Here is a 15761-nt window from a genome sequence, read left to right on the forward strand (position 1 = left end):
AGAATCTGATTTCAATTTTCCCAAAACCATGTGGGGAAAGTTTACAGAATTATTTATCACGCAATTTTTTCACGAGCTGATATTCATCCCGAAGAATGATTGAGCTACCGATAAATGTTATCTAAAATCAGTCAGTTGATTCGACATCGGCGACTTGTAATTCGTGATATTATTCCATGCGGAGTTCGTGACGATATTATTGATTCGGGAAATAACAGATTATTCTGTTTCCACGGTAATTGTCCGGGGAGATTATTCTTTGAGCCGGTGTCAGTTGTCGTGCGTTTGAGCGACGCTGATGCGTTAATACCGCAATGCTGCGCATCGCCATCTACGGTTACCTTTATTTTTCTGTTCCAATTTTCGTTTCGTTATATGTTTATTTATTTATTAAATTTTTTTTGTAATCGATGACCCCCCTCCCGTTAATAATTATTCACACTTCCATACGCGTTTGTTTCACTAGCGTGCCAGTCGACTTCAATTATAAATAAAATTAAAAAACATGTCGTCGTCAGGGCGAAATTAATGAATCAACGATTTGCGGAGTGCGAACATTCGAGTATTCCCGTAATCGCCTCGCTTCGTAGAAAGCGTAGTTCTCCCTGATGTTCGTTACATTATTTTATTTATTTAATATTTTATCAGATAAATACAGGACTGTACAGTAATTACTTATTATTACCAACATTATTAATCAATACTTCGGCCGTTACATGGCAATGCGATTCATTTTGAGTAATATCGTTATAACCGTAACAATAAATGATTTGGAATTTCATACGTCGACTAACAATCGGTCTAACGTCGAATGATTTTTGAATGGATGACGACTTTCCATCCGTTTATTCAACTGACGAATACACCGAACGACTAATAATTTGAAGATCACATTATTTAAACACTGATCATTTCTCCGTCTAATTCGATAATCACTCAGGTTCATTATTGGGTCTGTGCAGCGTTCGTTGAATTGTTGATATTCGGTTCGTCACTTCCGCTCTGATTATCTTCATTCGCGTGGCACAGTTTGCGGTGTTTATGAACGAAGTAATAGCTCGGAAATTTGCTGCCACATATTTTGCAGGGGTAGTATTGGACGTTCAAATCCAGGAGACGTACCTCTCGTCGGCGACCTGCGCTCGTCTGACCGTCACCGTTAGCGGGATGCAAATGTCGCCTGGCGTGCTTCTGATAACAATATTGTGACTTGAAAGTATGTCTGCAATATCCGCAAGTGTAATGACCACTTTCATTCGGGCTATTACCGGCAGAAAGAACCGCGAAACCGGGACTCTCGAGGTTCACTTCTCCCTCTACGTCGCAAATGTTCTCGTCATTTTCGGATGTCGTTTCGATTTCGCATACTCGCGACTGCTCGCCGCTGTTACTTGCCGAATAATTTTCGTTCAACACACGATGGAAACGGACAGGTCCATCGCAGCAGGCAATATCTATGACCACGCTCGAGTTCGGCACGTTCGAGCCGTTCCCCTGCTCCGTGCTCGTCGGTCTTTGAATTTTTCTGCTTCGATTTGGCTCTGAATCGGTCACGGATATTTGTTCGCTGCTATCCGCTGGACTGGGCGATCTTTGCAGTCGAGAGGTCTTGGCCTCGCTTTTCCCCGATGCTTCGGGACTCGATGATCTCGCGGGTGAACGAGGACGCTGCTGAGAAGTCGATGGTCGCGGTGACGGATATTTTTCAATCACGCTAGAGGAAAAAGAGAAAGATACGTTGTTAAGGGCGGGAAAAGGGACGGTGAAAAATATTACGGAAAATTCGTTATAGCTCTGGCTTACTTGTACGTCGAATCGATTGGATGCGATTCGTGAGAGATCGGTGTACCAGGCATTCTGGACAAAGAACATGATGCTGGAACTCCTAAATTGGGAAGAGGCAGAGGCCCTGTCGAATAGAGTGTCGGAGGTGGCCAACAGAGAGGAGGACCAACGACTCTGCTGGGTACGGGCCTCAGAACTCCAGTGGACGTTGCTGGAGGGGCCCGCAGCTTCAACAGGGCCGCTCTGCACTGTTCCAGTGCTCCTGGCATGTGGAGTAAGTGCGTTGCGAGCAAAACGCTGTAAATGTTGTCCAAAGTAACTTCCAGACGTCCGGTATACATGTAGTTCAAAAGAGGCGCGAACGCTTCACCACCTGAGAACGATTATAATTTTTTTTTGTTTTTTTTTTGCAACCGGTCAAATGATCGCTGATTTTGATAATCGGGTGTCGAAAGTATTGTTTATTGGTATTACCGACTGACGAAACGGAAAGAGACGCAACGCTGGAACTGATTGTGCTACTGCTCGAAGCAACGTTCGATGCGGTTGCGAGCAACGCCTTCAGGTAACCGCTGTGAGCAGCTAAGATGCTGCGGTGTGCCACGAATTGATGCTCTCCGTCGTTTCCAACTCTGATCAGGGTGTCTGGTGGCGACAGGCCGACCGCAGGGCTGACGGGACCCATCGACCTCGTTTCCAGAGGACTGCAACCTTCGCTGCCGAACCATGCTCTGTACAAACTGTACATCTTTGAGCGTTTACTTGGCTATTTTTTTGGTCCCACAGTAGTGCATGGAATTAGACTCGTTCAAACGATCCGGGCATTTCACCGTGTAACATTTTGTCGTCTAGTTCTCGATGTGCGTAAATTTTGCAATTATTTATTTTGAAGTTCTTTCTTCAACGTCCAAGGAAGCTCGGATCACTAACCGCTAGATTTTTTATTTTCCGCTTCCAGACAGCTGTCGATAAAATTACAGATGCACGTCGCTTGAGCAGATCTTCGCCGATATTTGTGTTCGTGATTATTTTGCATAATTAATCTCGGTTCTATCAGTGGTCGTGCTTTCGATCAGTCTGTGTCATGAAGTAAAGCTGCGGGTGTTTCAAACTGTAATGTCGGGTGATCCAAAAGATCGAAAATCTGCCGATAGCGCGTGCTGTTCTTTTGATGTTTCGTCTGATTTATCAATGAGCTGCGTGAGACCTTCGACATCCGAAGAGTCGCGTGACAGTCCTACACTTTTTCGATTTTCTTTCGGGCGATGGGAATCTCGGTTATTTTCGACGCGTAATTTTTTCACTGGATGTTTTTATTTTCACTGCAGTAGCGCGGAAATCGTGAAACTTGAATCTGCATGTTTGAAGATTATTTTCCGCCAAACGGGCGTGAGAAATTCGAAAACAACGAGACCTCGGATAATAAGGTCTTCCACCTTGTGTGAAAAATTTTCAAAGTGAAATTGAACCTGTTAGGCAGCGGCTAATGACAGCGTCGCGATGCCGCACGTCTGTGATTTGAACGCCCGAAGTACGTTACGGAACGTTCACTGCTGGGGGTGCTTACCCCATCCTCCCCTACCTCTAAAGCCCGACGAGAACCGCCCCCGAAAGCCGGAGATTGGCTGATTCGAAGCCACATGGTCTTCGGCTGCGCTTAAAAGCGTTCAAAGTTCAACGCAAATAATACTCCACAGTACCATGTGTATAACCAGTATGTATCGAATCCACATATATACCAACACCACATTGTACCCTGTATATTAGCTGACAACGGGCGTCATTTTTCGCGTATTACCTGCACGAAAATCACTCCAAGTATACCGCGCCACCGAGTAGTAAGAATTTGCGCGATCTCTGATTATGTTATAATATCAAAATTCTGTACCGATACCGAAATTTAATTTCCGGTAAATCCATTTCTTTGCTTTTTTTTCGTTTTTGCCAGATCAACACTTCTGTAGAATTATGCAATTAACGCTACACCCTGAATGTATTCATGCATACCTGTACGAAGTATACGTATAAGTTTGTAGTTGGAAAATTCGTGTGCAAAGAGCGAGAGGGGAGGGGGGGAGGGGTTGGAAAAAATGTAGAGATATGACATACGTATAGACGTAACATCTTTTTATTTTTGAATATGATCGTATGCAGATTGCTGCGCGACTCGCGTGCCTTTCTCAGGCTGGTTCCTCTGATGTTTTTTCATCAAATTAACCGTGGACGTCAAGAGTTTTTCGTTCCTTCAACGGTTCTACGTTTTATTTGCATTGCATAGGGCGATATCATTTATATTTTACGTTGCGTCGAGTCTCCCGCGGGCCGTGGTTTGCTATCCTGAAGCAGCAGCCGGTAGGAGTATATATGCCGAGGTTCGTTTCTATATTTCGTTTCCATTTCGTTTCCATTTCGTTTTCCATCATTTTCTCTCCAACAAATCTCGTTTTTCCCGAACCAACGAGCCAGGTGAATCGGGCTCCTTGCTTCTTCTTGCCACTTGGCAAACAGAAGATATTTTCATTTCGTATCGCAGACGAGAACTGAATCAACGGCAATCTTCATTATTCTCGTTTTTTCAATATTATAGGCCCTGCAATTCAATGAAAAAAAAATCGAGTAATTAAATGATCGAAAATATATCTATCCGCGTACACTCTTATCCAAGGGTGATGGTTGTTTTTCTCGTTCTCGTGTAATAATAATGTTTTAACAGGAGAAAAAACAAAACAAAAGATACAGTTTTGGCGTAAATTATTCTTCATCCCTCAGCATGCCGCGGCTCGGAAAATTACAGTCAGTCGAATTGACCTTCTGATTTATTAATTTCACTTCCCTTGGCTCGGGATGAATCAGACAGAGCTTTTTAATCACGTTGCACAAGCAAGGGTGGGTGAAACGAGATGATTCTACTTACGTGTGATCATCGTACGTACATACATACCTGTATCCACCGCTCTGAATTCCACATTCCGAACTCTCCAACTCGCCATCATCCTCATAAGTAATAGACGGTATTTCGGATACCGTAGAAAAACCGAAACCGTTTGTTCTACGAGTAAATATAATCGCGTAAATTATGTATAAACACGAATAAATCAAATCGATTACAAAACGGATCTAGTGTCCACGTTGCAATGTTAGTTTCGCGATTATTAATTACGTTAGTTATAAAATATTCGTTCGTTGATGTTTAAACCCGTGTAATGAACGCGATCGCGAAAGACCGTAACTTCCATTTTTCAGTTCACGAGTTTAATTTTTTGCCTCTTGGTAGATGGGTATAACGGATACAAGAATGACAATATTCAACAACAATACCTGTGTGTAACGACGAAGAATCGCGAGAGGGAGTGCTGCAGAGATATGGAGAAGTACCTGATACGGGGGTTTTCATAGGTTTGAAGCTCCGGTCTCAAGGGAAATGCACGTAATCGCCACCCCCGTTTGGATACCGGCGACGGCGATGCTTCGCTCCAAAGCTGTTGTTTGTTTACAAACGCAAATCGCCGCCCCGGGCGTTCGTTGTCCGCGTTGCAACGTCATCGCCGTATCGAGTAGGTTCGCGTCACCGTATACAGTTAGTTGAAAGAGAATTTTCAATGGGGTTTTATTATCGCGCGTTCTATCGAAATCAGTTATCGAACTTTACGCGGACATACGTACGTACGAGTTATACTCGCCGAGGGAGAGTCTAACCTTGTAGTTATGGTTTTTGGAAAAAGAAAAAAGAAAAAGAAAAAGAAAAAAAAAAAAAAACCACCTGAGGGACGGGGATCGCTGAACATTGGAAGCACGAGTAAGCTTCGAAGGAGAGCCTCGGCTGAGCTGAACAAACACTTTTCGCGATATTACAAGGCGAGCTTTGGTCGAGGAATTCACCCCTCGTCCTCCTTCCGCAGGGCTGCTCCCTCCACATTTTCCCAACTCTCTGGAGACCTTGTTTCCCATTTTATCTCGCTTCCTCTTCTCCTCTCATCATATTACCAATCTTTTTTCATCGCACGTCATCTTTAGATTAAACGAGTGTTTATTTATACTTTTAACATGAACACCCCCTCCACTCATCTTTGTTCGCGCATTTTAAGTGCCACTTAATTTATAGCAGTGGCGGTAAGAATAGGACGGTGTTATCAACTTTGAAGTAATCTCGCAATTCTTCCCGCGTGAAACAGGATATAATTTGCTGTGAAAAAAATCTCCACGTCGCACATTTTAAATACATTCGTAATAATTCGCCCGCTCGCACTACGTGGTCTGGTAAAATCCACAATGCAATTATAACTGCAAAAGGAAAAAGGGAAGAGGTAGAAGAAAAGGCAAAACGAGAAGTAGAAATACCGAGCGTGAAGATCAACACTCGTTCCGAGCGAACAAACATAGTTTTCTGTATATTCCATCTATTTGACAAAATAAATCGTCTCCGCTATACCGTTACAAGCAATTACGACAAATTATCCCGGCACAATGCTCCTGTGGTGGAATAATCGGGAGGGGGGGATTTCGCAAAGGTTGCGGTAGAACCTGCAGAACATAACCCGCGCAGCGATATTGAAACGGGGAAGCGAACGGAGAGCGAAGAGTGAAGAGCGAAGAGGAAACGGAGATGGGACGGAGAGGGATGGGGTGAGCTGGGCTGGAGCTAATTAGTGTCTTGATTTACTTAATCCCAATTAATGCCTTTACTCTACCTGCGCCTCGGCGTTATACACAGGTACCGGGGCACGTTTGGATTTAGGAAGGCAAACACCGACTCTTGGCGCATGCATTCGAACGCGCTTATTTACATAATAATTATGCTATAGGAATATCACGAAATAAGCGTCTACGAATTAACGTTACGCTATATGTATAATATTTCGATACGTATGTTTTACTTCATGCAGCAACGCTTCATTGTATCGTTACTTTGCTTTCATTTTCTCTCGATCGACTATATTGCAATTATTCATTTACATATTCTGAGGAATTCCCCGAATCCGCTAACCGAATTCGTTCGCGGCCCTAAATTTCAGACCGGCAATACCATTCGGGTTTTGCTGACGTTGTACTTCATTGCTTGCGTTTCGAAGGAAGTTACGATCAGTCAACAACGATGGCATGAGAAAACGGAGACACACGTACCACGGACTAAAAAGATGATATCAATCACGATTCCACGTCAGAGATATGAGCGAGAGACGCGGATTTAAAATGAAAAAAAATAAAGAAATAAAAAAAATTGGAGAAATCGCTGCGTCGATACTCGCGTATGTATAGTCGGAAAAAATAAATGTTACCCGCGACTATCAACCGCATGCAGATACGTAACAAACTATACACCCTCCCGTACTCTGTACGTATAATCACTACTACGACACGTGGAGGGGGTTTAGCCAAAATCTCTGGGGATGGGTAGATTTGACAGATGCTATTTACACAACGCGACCGTAATACCAACCGCACTTTGGAGTACGCCGCTCTTCTCCACCTGCACACGTCGATCACCCTGCACATTTATGTTAGCTCGGATGTGTGTATAGTTTATGTATTTACCCTCAAGGATCTATCTACCATTTTCTCGATCATCGGAGCTCAAGCTCCGCGTTCAACTATAATCTCAATAACGAATTACGAAATGATTAGTAATTTTCGCCTCGACATTGAAAACGATCGACGGTAAATGCACTCGACATCGGATGGCCGTTGTAGTTTTTTTTTTTTTCATAGCACAAATGCGATTCAACATTTTTCTAAAATTCCAGAAACGCAATCCATCTTCGAGGTGGTTTCGTTGATCTCGAGCATCATCTACGGGGTATAACCTGGGTAGTCTGGAGTGCTGCCGGCTTGTTTGCTTTTAATCATTTTTGCTTTGCCTCGGCAAAACCCACAACACAAATCTCATAAATACATAAAAAGCCCGGTTATGGCCTACGGCTTTTTAAGGCCGGCCCTTCTCCTTCGGGTTCATCCACTCGAGAGATCCCATATACGACCATAATCCAACGCTTTACCGTTAATTATCAAAACTCTCTTCTCCAAGGTATTATAGGTGTATTTCTACTTGATACCCCGACTGCGATCAACGAACCCTCACCACCACCCTCCGCGTAACGTACACGCATGCAGGCGGATAACACACGCCACTTACGCGTATGTATCGTGTCGGTATACCCGCACAGAAATACCCGTTACACACCGTGTGTTGCACATGTGAAATCAGCCGAACAAAGAGAATCCTTTATAACGCAGCCGAGCTATGGTTTGCCGAAAGGTCAACTGAATTCCAGAATTCACCATTATACATGGTACTACGGATACACATAATCTCCGGATATTAAATATTACCGAGTCTCCATTGCCACGCTCTGACGCAGTGTGTGAAAACCATGTTACTAATACCGGAATTAAACATTGTAACGCGTCAACCGTTTGTTTCCGCTCTGTTTCCCTGTGCTCCGAAAATTTTTTGCTCATAATTTTGCTAATCATCAAGATTAACCGCGAGCATTTCGTTATTCACGTTATACCATCCTAACTCCGTATAGCCCACTCGACAATTCATAGAAAAAATGTCAACTTCACACTCGCCAAATCCAGAAAAGTTATTCAACTGTATACTTTGTTACGAAACATTCAAAGCCAGTCTCAATTTTCCCTCTGTCCTTATCATTTCGGAGATACTATATAATACCTCAATTAGCGCTATCTCCGACCACTCGCAGTTGTCTACATTTATCTTTTGGTCGGACTTTTATCCATTTTATCATTACTATTGTTATTCTTGTACAACGTCCATTTGATTTTCATTGTGATCGAATTTTCCCGCATTTAAACTTCCGATTTTATTTGTTACTTTTTTGAATTTGTTTCGCTCTTGGTTCTCGTTTTTTGTATTTCTGAAATTTCTTTAATGGCATCAGGGGCGGTTTTCAATTTATCGTTATTATAAACGTATACACATCGTATAGTCCCGTTCCGAAATAGAAGGCTGTCAATCAGTGTCGCGATGCAGCTGCGCGCTGGAAACGCTGATGGTCATGGAACGTATAACTCACGTATATCCCATCATTCGACAGACAAACATAGGTATACATTTTGTTCGGATTCTCCGTGTCTCAATTTCATCCCTAATTTGTACAAATGGTTTGAGGTATACGAACCGCAACGCTGCTTGACAAGCTCCACGTGACGTTTATCGCGAAGCACTCAATATTGTTGGGAAATTTATGTCCGATTGAAAAATGATGTGAAAATTTTTACATTTATTTTCCATGCACTTTTATAACGAGCGTACCCGAGTTCCGTAACGAGTGAATACGGTGGGATGATTGCTGACTTGAAATTTTCTTTGGTTTCAATTTTTCGAGTAAAAATCTATGGATGATCCATTATTGCCATCATATTTTGATTATATATTCACGGTTAAATGTACGCGACTTTAATTAATTCGGTTGTAATTCTCTTTTTGCATATATAAAAATGAAACTCCGAACATTGGCAAGCAAGCGAGAACTTTTTAATTGGCCTCCCTTAATTAGTTAACCAGACCCTCTGTAATTATTCTGTTTCCCATTCGTTTTGTACGCTAACGGTGCTCTGATTAGCGCTATTTATTTAATGCTGTAGGTAATGAATAAATAAACCCTTCGCTCGATAATTTCTACCCGCGTTTATATTCACCAAATCCGATGTTGCAGCTATATTTTCATTAATGTCATTAAAAAAATATAACTACATGTGTATTTATGCGTGAAAACTTATACCAAACATATCATACGACGAATACCTAGATGTCAATTTATTTAATTATGTGGAAATTTTTTCTTTCAAATCAAACAATTTTTCATACCCCTTTCATGAAATTCGTAATGAAAAATAAACAAACCAAACGGAATCACGGTAATGTTTGTTCACAATGACAGTTAATCAAAAATCACGATCGACCCGAGATTTGAAAATGTCAAAAGTTTCATGAAACTTTTATATCCGGATATGGTAATCTTATTATTCATTTATATTTGTCAATTTTGTTTTATTTTATATTTTTTTTTTTTTTACATTGTTATTTGTCATAATTGTCACGCTAATTTCTGAAATTTTAATGCCACTCCGCAGAGTGTCGCGTATCGCGATTGGTTTTAGATAAGATCGCGCTGCCCACCTATGTATACTATATGACTACTTTATACTTTATTTGATTTTTATCTTTTTATTGCGTTCGACGTCGCGATCATCGCGTGTCTATAATGATGCTCGTACGAGGACATGCTGCAACAGAGCATGGAAAACGACGCGAAATTGAAGCGCTATTGCATTTTGGTGCATCTACGCTACGCAAACTCATTATATGCAAAATTATTTTTAGAATTTTTCTTTTTTAGGCTAAATGGCAACCCTAATTAACTATTGTGGTTATTCGTCATCCATTCTTCGAAAATAGAGCGTTCTATGTAAGCAGATATAAGTTTGGTCGGTCAAGTCTTTAGGAAATATATAGTATGACATGTATGCACGGTGGCTCAAACCATTAATATAGACGTCAAATTTGATGTGAATATAATTGGACTTGATATTGATACAACATTAAGCGGCTGTGTACGCACAGATAATATCGTATATCGTAATACGGTATAGGTTTGCCCTTTTTTTTCTGTTATCGTTTTATCTCTTTGTTTTCATCATTCTGTATTAAACATCATTATCATCGGTACGTCCTAACTCTTGACAGTATCGCTTACAATTAGTCTAAATACGAAGAATGCTTTTACTTCGTATGGGTGAACTCTTTTACAAATTAATAACTAATTGTAAGTGTCACATACATGTACGTAAAATGTGTATCACATGGTTAATATACTTCTATATTTGATGTTCTGGTTTCCAGACGAATCGAACAAAAATATGTAATATTTTGGACTAAAAAAATTGAGTTGTAAAAGCTAAGTGCAAGCTGAGTTGCCCACTTTGAACTTTGGGCCGTCATAATTCCTAAGTAGCTGCAGCTAGGATCTTTTGAGGGACGTTTGCATCGCGGTTCATGTCAGATGTGAACATTTGCGCATCTTGCTATAGCCCTTTAGTAAAATTTAACGTCAAATCCTACAAGCGAGCGAAATAGGCTTTGGTACAAAAGTTAATTAAACTGAAACGGTAAACGAGAAGTATTTGAATTCAGGTAGTCGAATTTTATTCGACTGAATCTCTTCGATTCAAAAGACGCTTCTATAAATGCATATTAGCGAATATTTTTCGCTCTACTTCAATTCAGTTTTTTTTATTTTTCTTATGCTGTTGCAGAAGGTGGAAGACAGCTAGGACCACACAATTGCGTTGTCTGCCAAACCACGGTCGAAGGTGGAGGACAAAGCCGCGCGCTGGCCAGAAGTCAAGCTTCCCAGTATGGATTGAGGGATGATCAAGTTCCGCTTGGGGCTCGTGTTTGTAATACCTGTAGATGCAAAGTTGTTCGCGGACGTTATACCGCATGTCCACTACCCGGTTGCCCGAATTTAAATAATGCAAATTCGAACTCGAAGACTAGGGTGAAGCGACTCCGCGCTCTACCTCCCAAATGGAATGATCTTCCACCAGAGATTCGAGATCCGGTCATACAGGAATTTCGTAAGTTATATACAGATATTTGAAAAAATTTATTTGCTTTACAGAAACGCTATCTACGAAACAAGTTTCACGATTATCCGTATCCCGCGGTCGCACTGTCTTCCATACTCTAGCTTTGTTTGAATATATTTTGTAGAAATTCCAAGTAACGTGACAAAATGCTGTTCGGCATGTTTTAATCGAATATCGAGACGTTTGGCGCCTCATCTCACGGGGAGTGCGGATAACGTCGAGGATGCGGATGGTCCGGGACGACAATGGACGGACGAAGAATTGGAGCAATTAAAACGAGCTCTACGGGAGCACGGTACAAATTGGCCCAAGGTGTCCGAACAGATATCTGGGAAAACGAATCATCAGTGTAAAAACTATTATTTAACATACCGGAAAAAATTGGGACTCGATCAGTTGGTCGCGGAATATTATCAAACACTTGGTGAAGAGAGGCGGCCTTGTCTCACAGACGAAGAAGAGAGCGGAAGTAGCACAAGTAGCTGCGACGAATTGGCTGTAAGTTGCAATTTTCTTTATTGTCTGTTTTGTTTTTTTTTGTTTCTTCTTCAATGCATTATCGTTTTGTAGAATTGGGTTCAGAGCTATTCGACATTAGGGACTGCATACGTTTAAGTAGAGTATTGTACATGTACGATTGTTGATTTTTTTCATTAGCATTGCATATCAGGATTTCTTTTATCGTTTGGTTAACGTTTACGGCAGAGGTTTTACAACAAACTCATAAACATTACGTTTCTTAGGTGCATGATTCGAGCGACACGGCAAGTGCCGGTAGTCCGACAAATACAATTGCAAGTGCCGGTATGCCTGTTGTTGTAACGACAAATACTGTCATGTCCTTGCCGATGCCGCTACAACAGACCGGAGATTCAAAACATACGGAAAAACTTGCAGATATGGCAGTTGTCTCGTTAGTACCACCACCGGTAGCTATAGTAACTCCTCAACAACCGTCTACTGGAGGTGGCCCACCACCAGTAGCCAATAGAGAGGATTATGACAGTTCAGCTACGGTAAGCCGAACTTCATTTTTCCATGTGATTCTATCAAGTTTCAAAGTAGATTTCTTGCTTCTTCCATTATTGTTCGAATACGAGAATTCAAATTCAAAAATTCTGGAATAGAATTTCTAGTCTACATGGCCACTATACTATAATTGCAATGGCGTTTCGCTTGAACTTGTTGTACAGTATGCATGAATTGAATTTTTTTGCAACTCGACCCTAAGTCGTTCAGCTAGGGAGCGTAAAGTTCAGTTTCTTCGTTGCGTTTGGTTAATGGTCTGACTCCGAAGATAGAGCTGTCTGATAGAGGCTCACTGCTTGTTCCAGGAGACGGCGGACGAGGGTCAGGGTGGTACCGAGTTAGATAACCCTAGCATTGTGGTTACATTGAGTTCAACGACGAATACTTCCACTGTTCTGCAGCAACAGCAACAGCAGCAATTACTGCCGACTCATTCACCTCCTCCAAAGCCAGCTAACAGTAATCCCTTAACTGTTAAGGATTTGATGCTCGGCGTGATAGAAATGCAATTTAAACGGAACCCAAATAGTCCTGCTGGCAATAACTCAAATATTTCCGTTAGTAGTTCTGGTACTCCAACTATCTCAAGTATACTCAAAACGGATCATCGTAGTGATATCAGCTTTGTTCGCGACTACAAACCTACAACTATCCCACCTGGTTCCAGTAGGGATTCGGGTCTTGCTACATTATCAGTTGTCTCCAGTACTCATCATGGGCATCATTCCACACCTAGTCCGCAACAAATCGGTATGTTAACCAAAAATTCACACCAAAGTCATAAATTTTGTTTACAAGTCCATAGTTGGTCTTGGTAATCTAGTTATTATGGCTAGTTATTATGTGCAATTATTCTACGTGTTATTAAACAGGTCAAATGCAAGCTACCATCACACCTTGTCCACCTCCACCATCCGGAAGTCAAAATCAATCTTCAGACCTTTTGCCCAAGGAAGGACTAGTTGTGATGCAAGTACAACAAGCTTTACGTGAGACTGAAGGTGTAACACTAGATCTGAGTATAAAAAAGCCTAGACAACAACATGAGTATAATCATTCGTTGCAACCACCTCATAAACCACCACCAGTCACTCTGTATCGAACCGAACCACCACCAGGAACATATTATCATCCTCATTCTCATCCCGAGCAAAGTCGGGGTGCCAAGAGTCCGCACGTGTACACCTCTTCTCCTAGGCCACAAGCTCCGTTAACACCTAAAATGAATAAAGTTACTGTTCCACCACCACATCCGAAATTATCACCAAAGTTAGGAAGTATTACAACCGGTCATAAAGGTGGTTCCATCACACATGGTACCCCTGTGTCCGGTGCCCGGTACGAGGGACTTCTTAGACAAATGACCCCCCCAGGACCGGGAAGTGCTGGTGGTCAAGGACCTAAAGAAACTGGCTCTATCACGCAAGGAACACCCGTCCATCCGTTTGCCACAAACGACAAGCGGGCACCCATGTATGATTATCATCGACAGATTCGGGTGCCACCTACTTCGTCGGCTCCTGTTTCCAGTCAAAGTCAAAGTCAGGGACAAGGACAAGGAGTAGTAGTGACGCACGGTTCGCAGGGGTATAATTCTTACCCTCCACGACCTCCACCAAGTTATACGATGGAGCAACAACTTGCTTCAAGGCAGGTTATAATAAACGATTACTTTTTGAGTCAACAAATGCATGCTAGAACTCGCGGAAACAGTGGAGCAGAGACTGGAACTAAGAACGAAGCACCTTCTCCTATTTATTATGCTGGTACACCACCTCCGCCGCCACAGCACCCTCAACCACGTCAAGGTGTTATACAAAGGCACAACCCACAGAAGCAACATCATTACGCTCCACCACCTCCCGGGCTTGAGGCGTTTTCGAGTTTAGTGGAGGTTGCAGTGCAACAGCCAAATCTTCCTGTACCCCACCCGCATCCTCATTCAACCGGTGGAGGTGGGGGGCACGAAGGTCTTGGTAAAACAATGGCTGATCGATTAATGGCAGATAGGTACAATGAGAATCGGCCACTCCGCGACCAAGAAACGCGCTTGCAAGAACATCGATTGGCAATGCAACAGGCAGAACATCGAATAGTTGTTGCTCAACAACGGGAAAGAGAGCGAGACCGAGAACGAGACTTTGTTCACGTTAGAGAGAAAGACGAGCACCGGTTACAGAGGGACAAAGAAATACAACAGCACGAACATCGGTTTGTTGTACAACATCATCATCAACAGCAGCAACAGCAACAGCAGCAACAACAACAGCAACAACAACAACAACAACAACAACAACAACAGCAGCAGCAGCAGCAGCAGCAGCAACAACAGCAACAACAGCAGCAGCAACAGCAACAACAACAACAACAACAACAACAACAACAACAACAACAACAACAACAACAACAACAACAGCAGCAGCAGCAGCAGCAGCAGCAGCAGCAGCAGCAGCAGCAGCAGCATAGGGAAAAAGAACTCCAGCAACAGGAACACCGTTTGGCTGTGCAACAACAACGTGAAAAAGAAATGCAACACGAACATCGGTTAGCGGTTCATCAGAAAGAACTACAACAAATGGCTGCTGCTCAAAGGGAAAAGGAACACCAGGATCATCGATTAGCAGTTCAGCAGCGTGAAAAAGAAATGCAACAAGCTGAGCATCGTCTCGCTTTTCAACACCAGAGGGAGAGGGATTTAGCTCATATTCAGCAACAACAAATCCAACAACATCTACAACAGCGCATGGAAGCAGAAAGAAGACAACATATGGCACAAATCTACAGAGATCAACAGCACCAGCAACTAGATAGAGAATCAACGAGAATCCTGGGAGGTAGTTTTCCTTCTTCAAGACATCAACAGCAGCAACAACAACAGCAGCACCCACAGGTGCAGCAACATCAACAACAACAACAACAACAACAACAACAACAAGTACAGCAACAACAGCAGGTACAACAGGTACAACAGCAGCAGCAGGTACAGCAACAGCAACAACAACAGCAACAACAACAACAACAACAACAGCAACAACAGCAGGCAACAGCTCGACAAAATCAATTGTCAGTTAACCAACAACCAGGAGAAACTTCATCAACCTTAACAGCAGCGAGTCTAATCGACGCCATCATTACGCATCAGATTAACCAGAGTTCTGACAATTCAGGGGGGACCTCTATGTCTAACAATCAGCCTACCAGACCTGGTGATCGTCTATTCCAGGTGAGAATGAAATAAAAATCGAAGTCAGCTGCAGTAATAAATTCTAATTTTTTTTTTTACACAGATATTGTTAGATAAAATATTTTCTAAGTTGTGAATTCCTGTTATT

General features: G+C 42.3%; 3 protein-coding genes across 14 annotated transcripts in view; 1 reads left to right on the forward strand and 2 right to left on the reverse strand.

The window, feature by feature from the left end:
* The window catches only part of LOC105686888, a 62047-nt gene that overhangs the window by 42277 nt on the left and 4009 nt on the right, over positions 1-15761 (forward strand). For 10 of the 12 annotated variants that reach the window (XM_048649694.1, XM_048649692.1, XM_048649689.1 and 7 more), the window contains 5 exons: positions 11065-11388; positions 11525-11898; positions 12144-12416; positions 12735-13179; positions 13302-15652. In XM_048649694.1, the coding sequence (XP_048505651.1) occupies positions 11065-11388; positions 11525-11898; positions 12144-12416; positions 12735-13179; positions 13302-15652 (3767 nt within the window). The remainder of the gene's footprint in view (positions 1-11064; positions 11389-11524; positions 11899-12143; positions 12417-12734; positions 13180-13301; positions 15653-15761) is intronic. The other 2 variants (XM_048649697.1, XM_048649700.1) reach the window with 2 other exon arrangements.
* On the reverse strand, positions 2-3647 carry LOC125499846 (B-cell CLL/lymphoma 6 member B protein). Its single transcript, XM_048649710.1, has 3 exons — positions 2260-3647; positions 1804-2158; positions 2-1714 (listed from the first exon to the last, which is right to left on the reverse strand). Exons 1-3 carry the CDS (start codon positions 2531-2533, stop codon positions 946-948), a joined length of 1398 nt encoding a protein of 465 aa, XP_048505667.1. The 5' UTR covers positions 2534-3647; the 3' UTR covers positions 2-945.
* Positions 3679-6244, reverse strand: LOC125499847. The gene is made up of 3 exons (XM_048649716.1): positions 5546-6244; positions 4727-4834; positions 3679-4375 (listed from the first exon to the last, which is right to left on the reverse strand). Exons 1-3 carry the CDS (start codon positions 5731-5733, stop codon positions 4303-4305), a joined length of 369 nt encoding a protein of 122 aa, XP_048505673.1. The 5' UTR covers positions 5734-6244; the 3' UTR covers positions 3679-4302.

This window comes from Athalia rosae, chromosome 2 (assembly GCF_917208135.1).
Source record: "Athalia rosae chromosome 2, iyAthRosa1.1, whole genome shotgun sequence".
Taxonomy (NCBI): domain Eukaryota; kingdom Metazoa; phylum Arthropoda; class Insecta; order Hymenoptera; family Athaliidae; genus Athalia; species Athalia rosae.

Excerpts from the sequence above, each read along its gene's own strand:
- LOC125499846 (XM_048649710.1), bottom strand. The coding sequence starts at position 2,533 with ATGTACAGTTTGTACAGAGCATGGTTCGGCAGCGAAGGTTGCAGTCCT. Across the intron at positions 2,159-2,259 it reads TCTTTCCGTTTCGTCAGTCG|GTGGTGAAGCGTTCGCGCCT; the intron begins GTAATACCAATA and ends AATCGTTCTCAG. Across the intron at positions 1,715-1,803 it reads CCAATCGATTCGACGTACAA|CGTGATTGAAAAATATCCGT; the intron begins GTAAGCCAGAGC and ends TTTTTCCTCTAG.
- LOC125499847 (XM_048649716.1), bottom strand. The coding sequence starts at position 5,733 with ATGGGAAACAAGGTCTCCAGAGAGTTGGGAAAATGTGGAGGGAGCAGC. Across the intron at positions 4,835-5,545 it reads CAGCGATCCCCGTCCCTCAG|AACAAACGGTTTCGGTTTTT; the intron begins GTGGTTTTTTTT and ends ATTTACTCGTAG. Across the intron at positions 4,376-4,726 it reads ATTCAGAGCGGTGGATACAG|GGCCTATAATATTGAAAAAA; the intron begins GTATGTATGTAC and ends ATTGAATTGCAG.